This window comes from Sceloporus occidentalis, unplaced genomic scaffold (assembly GCF_023333645.1).
Source record: "Sceloporus occidentalis isolate IW3139 unplaced genomic scaffold, rSceOcc1.0.p SCAF_20, whole genome shotgun sequence".
NCBI lineage: Eukaryota > Metazoa > Chordata > Lepidosauria > Squamata > Phrynosomatidae > Sceloporus > Sceloporus occidentalis.
Window position 1 is genome coordinate 14166673 of NW_028317000.1, and position 8097 is coordinate 14174769.

The 8097-nt window shown below is 48.7% G+C and overlaps 1 protein-coding gene across 1 annotated transcript in view; it reads left to right on the plus strand.

Moving 5' to 3' along the window:
* The window catches only part of LTBP3 (latent transforming growth factor beta binding protein 3), a 34021-nt gene extending 25924 nt beyond the window's left edge, over nucleotides 1-8097 (plus strand). Inside the window, exons 16-29 of the mRNA XM_089483103.1 lie at nucleotides 180-299; nucleotides 616-738; nucleotides 1300-1422; nucleotides 1864-1983; nucleotides 3010-3135; nucleotides 3221-3382; nucleotides 4170-4253; nucleotides 4390-4518; nucleotides 5105-5242; nucleotides 5446-5586; nucleotides 5753-5914; nucleotides 6220-6297; nucleotides 6677-6808; nucleotides 7385-8097. Of these exons, the coding sequence (XP_089339229.1) occupies nucleotides 180-299; nucleotides 616-738; nucleotides 1300-1422; nucleotides 1864-1983; nucleotides 3010-3135; nucleotides 3221-3382; nucleotides 4170-4253; nucleotides 4390-4518; nucleotides 5105-5242; nucleotides 5446-5586; nucleotides 5753-5914; nucleotides 6220-6297; nucleotides 6677-6808; nucleotides 7385-7536 (1790 nt within the window). The 3' untranslated portion in view covers nucleotides 7537-8097. The remainder of the gene's footprint in view (nucleotides 1-179; nucleotides 300-615; nucleotides 739-1299; nucleotides 1423-1863; nucleotides 1984-3009; nucleotides 3136-3220; nucleotides 3383-4169; nucleotides 4254-4389; nucleotides 4519-5104; nucleotides 5243-5445; nucleotides 5587-5752; nucleotides 5915-6219; nucleotides 6298-6676; nucleotides 6809-7384) is intronic.

The following is an 8097-nucleotide window of genomic DNA, read 5'->3' on the forward strand; positions in this document are numbered from 1 at the left end:
TAGGATGGAGCCATGACAGTTAAAGTGGTGCCAAGCTGCATTATTTCTATAGCGTAGGTGCACCTTTGAACTCCAGGAGACCAGGGTTCGAATCCATGCAATATCTTATATATATATGCATGTATGTGCGTGTGTCCATATATCTCTATATGGCTATAATGCAGTGATTCCTGTTCCAGATATAGATGAATGCCTTGAACCATCCACTTGCCCCGAAGGGAGGTGCGAAAACCGACCCGGCAGCTATAAATGCATCCCTTGCCAGCCAGGTTTCCGAGGCAAAAGTGGCATTTGTTATGGTAAGATCTGAAATGTGGGTTCGATCCTGGGGCTTGCTTGGAGTCATTTTCCCCGGCTTTGGCCCAGGATCCTACATTCAAAGCCTGGAAAGTGTGAAATGGCAAAGAGGAAAAAGCGGTTTACAACCAGCTCAGACTATTGGTCCCATTCTCGCTCTTATGGATCACACAGTATATATATCCACCCCACTCTCTTCCATGCCAGCACTCTCTGGCACTCTAGAACATGGCCATAGAGCTCCCCAAACCCACATTAAACTGGATAACCAGGGCACGACGGAGGAAACCCATCGGATTATTTTGCTTCCCTCCCCAGATGTGGACGAATGTGCCGAGGAAGCAGTGTGCAAGCATGGCCGCTGCGAGAACGAGGTGGGCTCCTTCCGATGCGCCTGCAATGATGGGTTTGTCCCTGCACCTGATTCCCGGAGCTGTCAAGGTAAGAGGAGTGCCATCTTGGCATTAGTTTTGCGTTTGCAGGGTGACCAGACATCCCCCTTTTCCAGGGTGCATCCTTCATTTCGTCCTTCTCTCCAGGAGGAATTCCAAAATGTCCTCCAGTTTGAGCATGGCTAATAATAATAATAATAATAATAATAATAATAATAATAATATTCTTAAATCCCGCCTTTCTCCCAGTACAGGGACTCAAGGCGGCAAAGCATGGATTTCCTTTTGCATAAGCGCTTTGAGCTTCGCTTTGGTCACGTCCTTCATTTTTATCAAATATCCAACATTTTGTGACGTCGAAGACTTCACATCCATAGTTTTTTGTGGGGTTTTCGGGCAATGCAGCCATGTTCTAGAAGGGTTTATTCCTGCCGTTTTGCCAGCATCTGTGGCTTTGGCATCTTCGGAGAATGCCCTCGAGTCTGACATTTTGTAGTGCTTTGCTTTCCTTTGCAGTTGCGATATCAGATCGCCTCGACTGTGTGAGATCCCAGCCGCACAACTGTGATTGGGCACAAAAGTGGCACAGTTTCCTTCTCTCTCTTTGCAGATGTCAACGAATGTGAGAACAGTTCTCTGTGTGACCAAGGCGTTTGCACGAACACAGTGGGGTCCTTCAAGTGCCAGTGCCTCAAAGGTTTCAAAGTGGTGAAAGACGGACTGCGGTGCGAAGGTGAGAGAGGAAGCCTTTTAAGATCCAGTTTTGGGCTATGTGTTGCAACAATTCCCAAACTTGGGCATTCCAAGTATTTTGGACTTCAGCTCCCAGAATCCCAGACTATTGGCCAATATGACTTCTGGAACCTATAACCAACCCTGAGATTTCATCCAACACTGAGATTTGTCATTGGGTTTGTCCAGGAAGATTTAAGGAACCAAATCGAGAAAGATTTCAAAGCTTTCCAATTTTTAGGGAGGAAAATTGGGAAACATATTCAAGGAATGAAGCCACGGCAAAACGAAACCACATGAGAAGTTGAAGGCTTTCATGGCCGGCATCAATAGCCTTTTGTGGGTTTTATGCAGCCATGTTCTACAAGTTTTTTTCCTGACGTCTGGACAGCATTTGTGGCTGGCGAAACCACACGAAACCTTTCCACCTTTTTGTTTTCAGATATGAATGAGTGTGACTTCCCAGCCGCCTGCATCGGGGGCGAGTGCGTGAACACGGTGGGCTCCTACCAATGCCTTTGCCGGGCAGGGTACCAGTTGGAAGGCGGACGGACGTGCCAAGGTGGGTGGCATCCCATTCCTTGGTTTCCCCAGAGTTGGCACCCAAAATGGAGCCTTGGGCTGGGCGGGCATTGAGCAGTCTTCTCCATCTTTGAATCCACTGGATGTCTTAGACTTTTGTTCTTCTTATTAACTGCCCTTGAGTCAATCTCGAACCTACAGACGAGACGTTTCCAAGTCTCCCTATGCTCCACTTCTCTGCTCAGTTCCTCCAAATTCATACCCAAGACCTCTTTTATAGAGTCCATCCATCTAGCATGCAGCCCTCCTTTCTTTCTGCTTCCCTCCACCTTTCCTAGCATTATTGTTTTTTCCAGCAATTCATTCCTTTTCATGATGTGTCCAAAGCGCAACAGCCTCAGTTTGGTCATCTTTGCTTCCAGGGACATCTCTGGCTTGATCCGCTCTAGAACCCATTTGTTCACCTTTTTGGCCACCCATGGTATCCTCAGCACTCTTCTCTAGCACCAAAATGCATTGGTTTTCATTCAGTCTGCTTTCATTCAATCCGCTCTCATATCCATCCATGGTAAAAGGGAATGCAACGCCTTGTACGATTCTAACTTTGGCGCCCAATTGTGTGTCTTTGCATTTTAGGATCTTGGCTAGTTCTTTCATTGCCGACTTCCCCATTCTTAATCTTCTTCTAATCTCTTGGCTGCAAAATCCCTTTGCTATCAGTCTTTGATCCCAGGTATGAGGCTTCTTTTACTATTTCTATTTCCTTGTTGTCTAGGTTGCATTTGTGTAGATCCTCCGTGGGCGTTATTTTGGCTTTCTTTATGTTCAACACTCCTTTATGTTAAGTCGAAAGCTTTCATGGCCGGCATCCATAGTTTTGTGTGGGCTTTTCGGACTATGCGGCCATGTCCTGGAAGAATTTATCCCCGACGTTTCGCCCGCATCTGTGGCTGGCATCTTCGGAGTCCTTTATGTTCTTTATGTCTTAGACACATCTCCCATGATCCCCAAATGATTACATCGGATACCACTGTACTAACCATTGTGTGCCATTGCATCCCCGCAGACATCAATGAATGTGCCAAGGACCCCGATCTCTGCCAGCATGGGGTGTGTGAGAACACCGAAGGCTCCTTCGTGTGTCTGTGCAACGAGGGATTTGCTCCCTCCGAAGACAGGAAAAGCTGTGAGGGTGAGTATGGAAGAACGCTAGGGGGTAGAATAGAGCTATTGTTTGGCACGGAGGGTGACCTTGTCCTATGCGACCCTCTCCCCAGAGCTGCCCCACAACAAGAAGGAGTGCTACCTGAACTTCGACGACAGCGTCTTCTGCGACAGCGTCCTCGCCACCAACATCACGCGCCAGGAGTGTTGCTGCTCGCTCGGGGCGGGATGGGGGGATCACTGCGAGATCTATCCATGCCCCGTACTCAATTCAAGTAAGTTTAGGGTCACAACGAAAGGGGGAAGATGGTGACGCTTATGGGCAGTACATAGGTTTGCATCAGTACATAGGTTTGCACACAGAACTCAGCATCCTTGCAATATCAGGGTCAGTCTAGTCTTGGCATGGGCTCCTGTTGTTGTCACTTATTGGCAGGGAGGCAATAATGAAGGATGAAGGAGCAGCCAGGGGATGATGGGATAGGTGGCATGGGGTCACTGCGGCCAGGATCAGGATGCAGGAGCAGTCAGGGGATGTTGAGCATGGAGAAGCAGCTGATCTCGGCTCAGTTGGAGGAAAGAAATAAAGGTACGGAGGACACATTTTCCTTCCCCCAGGAGCCCAGAGCTGCCAAATCTTCATTGCCCGAATTGCTCCTCTCCTCTTCCCTCCAGAAAGCAATAGCAGGAGGGCATCTCCCTGAACTTGGCAGCTGCTGGATGGTTGGGTTTTCTTGGCTAACGGAATGACCCTCTGTGCCCCATGTGTGCACATTTAAACCACATTATAGGATGTACGTATAGGATTTTACGCACGTACCCGTAAATACAGGTATTCCAAAATCCAAAAAATAAAAATCCAAACTCCAAAATCCCAAACACTTCTGATCCGAAGGTTTTGGATAAAGAAGACTCAGCTTATAGAGTCAGCCCTCCTTAGCCTGCATCCACAAATTCCAACACTGACAATATCACATTTCCAATTGTTTCCCCACCACCCTTTTCTATTATTATTATCATTATCATTATTATTATTATTATTTTCTAACTCTCTCTTCATAGTCGAGTTCCACATTCTCTGCCCAGATGGCAAAGGGTTCATTTTGGACGACACCATCATGAATTACGGCATCCCAGCCCACCGGGGTGAGTTCCTTATCTGTATTGGTTTTAGTTCTCTGAGGTCCATTTTGTCTATGGAAGAAATAAGACTGGCTCACTGTTGTTAAAAATGTTATTCTCTGGGATAACAGCCTCCTCTCTTGCATTTTCCTTTTTGCAGACATAGACGAATGCGCACTGTTCGGGGCAGAGATCTGCAAGGAAGGGAAATGCGTCAACACGCAACCCGGCTACGAATGTTATTGCAAGCAAGGGTTTTACTACGACCCAAACCTCTTGGAGTGTGTTGGTAGGAAAGAGGGCCCTCTATACGTTATGGTTATGATTTGGGAGTATGGTTTAGGGGTTAGAGTCTTGGGAGCATGAGGTCCTAGGTCCCACTGGACTACGAAAAGCGCATGAAGTCCTATGGGAATGTAATATTTGAATTCGGAAAAGGTACTTTGGACCTGCGTCCCCCGCTTGCTCGTGAGGGGCAAACGGAGGGACTTCAAACGGGACATGCGCCTGTGGCATGCCTGTGGCATGCGCCCGTGGGGCTGCATCACCATTCAAGCCAATAGGGCTTGAATAGTGGCGGATTTCTGTTTTTGCACAGATGCCCTGTGAAAATGTTGGGGCAACTGTATACAGAAACCTTGATGTTGCCCATAGCTATAAGGGACACTATTTTACTCCCCACTGTGTTTAATTGGACTTGAATAGCCACAGATTTGGGTATCCAAGGGGGGGGGGTCCTGGAACCAAAGCCCAGCGGATACCAAGGGCGCACTGTATGATGCCAATCCCTGGCAGGCTGGCAGTCTGTGGAAACATTGCCGATGCCCCACATCAGATAGCTTTGGCGTTCTTCAATCCGACTGCTTTCGTCCTAGATGTCGATGAGTGCTTGGACCTATCGAACTGTGTCAACGGGACCTGCGAAAATACCCGCGGCAGCTTCCGCTGTTCCTGCCCGGCGTCCGCCGTCTACGATCCTGTCCGTAAGAAGTGCGTTGCAACCAGTGAAATTGGTGAGTCCTCCTCCTGTTTGCCCCTAGGAAACCACAGCATCTTCCCATAGAATCTGATTTCTGTGCAAACCTCCTCTGAACTATGAATCATGCCATGAAAACCCCACGATAGGTTCGCCTTAGGGCACCATGGGCACACAACACACATCCACATATATGGTCTAGAATGGGCAATTGAGAATGGGCAATTGTGTCCCCCACAGATGTGGATGAATGCCAGGACCCCAGGGTCTGCAAACTTGGGCGCTGCACTAACACCGTGGGGTCTTTCACCTGCGAATGCCACCCTCCTTTGACTTTGGACCCCAGCGGCAAAGAATGCCAGCTTCCGGAGATGCAGGCGGGTAAGGCTTTGCTGAGATACTCCAGGTTACCCAAGTTGCAGAAGGCTTAAACCGTTGCATGGGGATCTGGGTAGATTGTGCAGGGTGCGCTCGGGTGGTTCCTACATCCATTCCCTGGTTCATTTGAGCCTCATGTTGTCCTCTCGCTCCATCCTTTGCCCTACAGACCGAGTGACCGACCGCCGCGATGTCTGCTGGCAACTCCGGGGCGAAGATGGCATGTGCTCTTCTCCGTTCAACGGCCAGCAGCTGAGCTATGAGGAATGCTGTTGCCGCTATGGCAAAGGATGGGGGTACCAGTGCCATGCCTGCCCGCCACGAGGTCCAGGTAGCCACAGAATAGGGTTCGGTGGGAAAAGATCAAGCGATGGGTTGACCAGGGCATAGAATGCAAAAATGGGTATGCATGGATATGGACTTCTGTACCACCTTCAAGTCCATTCTGACGTATGGTGACCCCTCTCTTAGGATTCTCTTGGCTTCTTCAAGAGGTTTGCCATGACCGTCCTTTTAGGCCGAGAGGAAATGAAATGCCCATTTCTTTGCCCCAAGGGTGACTTTCGGGTGGGAGGTTGGCCCAAGAAGGTGATGACAAAATGGTGATAAGAGGTGCGTTTTTGGTGTACCCTCCAGGTCTGAACTGCCAGTCTGCTCCCAGTGAGAGCAACTCGTTTTTGGACTTCAGCCCTTGGTTTGGCAAAGTGCACAGAGGTGAGAGTTGGTTGGGTTGGATACAAAAGGAAAAGAGGTGAGGAGGGAAGAGGAAACCAAGCCAACTAGGCTGCATCCGCACTGCAGAAATAATCTAGGTTGACACCACTTTAACTGTTGCGGCTCAACGTGGTGGAATCCAGGGGCTTGCAATTTCTCGGAACACCAGAGCTCTCTGACAGGGAAGACTAAATGTTTCCTATTGAGCATTGAGCAGTTAAAGTGGCGTCAACCTGGATTATTTCTGCAGTGCGGATGCAGCTGTGTCTCCTTCTAAATATGCCTCTAAAGAGTTTCTGGGAGACACAATTGGGCCGTCTTAATGGGACTTTCCATTTTATGATACCTGTATGTCACCCTCTGTTTCCCCACCATATAGATGCTGACAGCTCAGAAGAGGATTCGGACGAATGCCGTTGCCTGAACGGCCGCTGCGTCCGCACCCAGCAAGGTCTGGTTTGCGAGTGCCCCTTGGGCTTCCAACTCGACGCCACCCATACCCGCTGCCTGGGTGAGTGAGAGGAATGGACTTTCCCTACAATGCATGGCCAGGGATGTTGTCTGTACATGTTGCCAGGGGCATTTCTAGGAGAGCGCGAGAGGTGCGGACCACACTGGGTGACACTATATAGGGAGATGTCTACTTTCCGATGTGGAGTATACTGCCATGTCTCTCCGTGGGTAGCCCAGGACTCTTGGAGATGGAAGGTCCTGGGAATGACCTGGGTCCATTCCCCAGAGACAGTGAAGGGATGTCCTATTGAGGATGGAGCAAGCTTGTTTTCTGCTACTCCAGTGCCCAAGACCTAGCAATGGATATAAATGAGATTCCACCTAAATGTTAGGAAGAACTTCCTGATGATAAGAGCTGTTTGAAAGTGGACTGCGATGCCTCGGAAAGTGGTGGAATCTCCTCCTTTGGAGGTTTTTAAACAGAGGCTGGATGTTGGGGATGCTTCGATTGTGAGTTCTTTGGTGCCGGAGCAAATGGCCCCTGAGGGAGCTTCCAACTCTATGATTTTTATGACTCAAAGCTTAGCAAATAAACAATCTTATCCCCATTTTTATTACCAATTTTTGCCGTTAGATATCGACGAATGCCGGGAGCTGAACCAACGGGGACGCCTGTGCAAGACAGAGCATTGCGTGAACACCAGCGGTTCCTACCGTTGTACCTGCAAGCTGGGCTATGTGCGCTCCCGGCCGCATGGGATCTGCATCCCGCAGCGCCAGCGGTAGCCAGTCGCGGGTCGGAGAGTTGGGGAGAATGCGTCCCACGCTTGAAAAGTTACTTCGGGGACTACATATACATATTTTTGTATGGCAAGGTGGCGTCTGGGAGCAGTCATCCCCCAAAGTAATTTTTCCAAGCTCCGAATGGGCATTGAAGAGGGCCAGCTCCTTTAATCCCTGCTTTGGCCTCTTTTTTCGGCTGACTGCTGTTTGGAAACTGGATACTAGGAAGACTTTGGTCTTTTTTTAATGCGGCGAGGCAGTTCTCGCATTCTTAAGGACTCCTTTTTTATTTTGTACCGGCTGCGATGAAGGGGCATTGACGTTTGTAATAGGTTCCCTACCTATCTCCGTTTTGTTTTCCCTACTCCCTTAACCCACCTAGATATTTATCGTTCGGGGTTTTGTAAAAACAAAACAAAACTGCATTCGGTTTGCACTTGTTTCTGTAGGATTCGGAAATAAAACTCCTTTTTGTGTGTGTTGTACATAGCGGATGTCGGTGAATTAAAACATAAAAATACAAATCTGATGTTAGTCTGCTAATTTTAAAACAAAGGTCCAAAA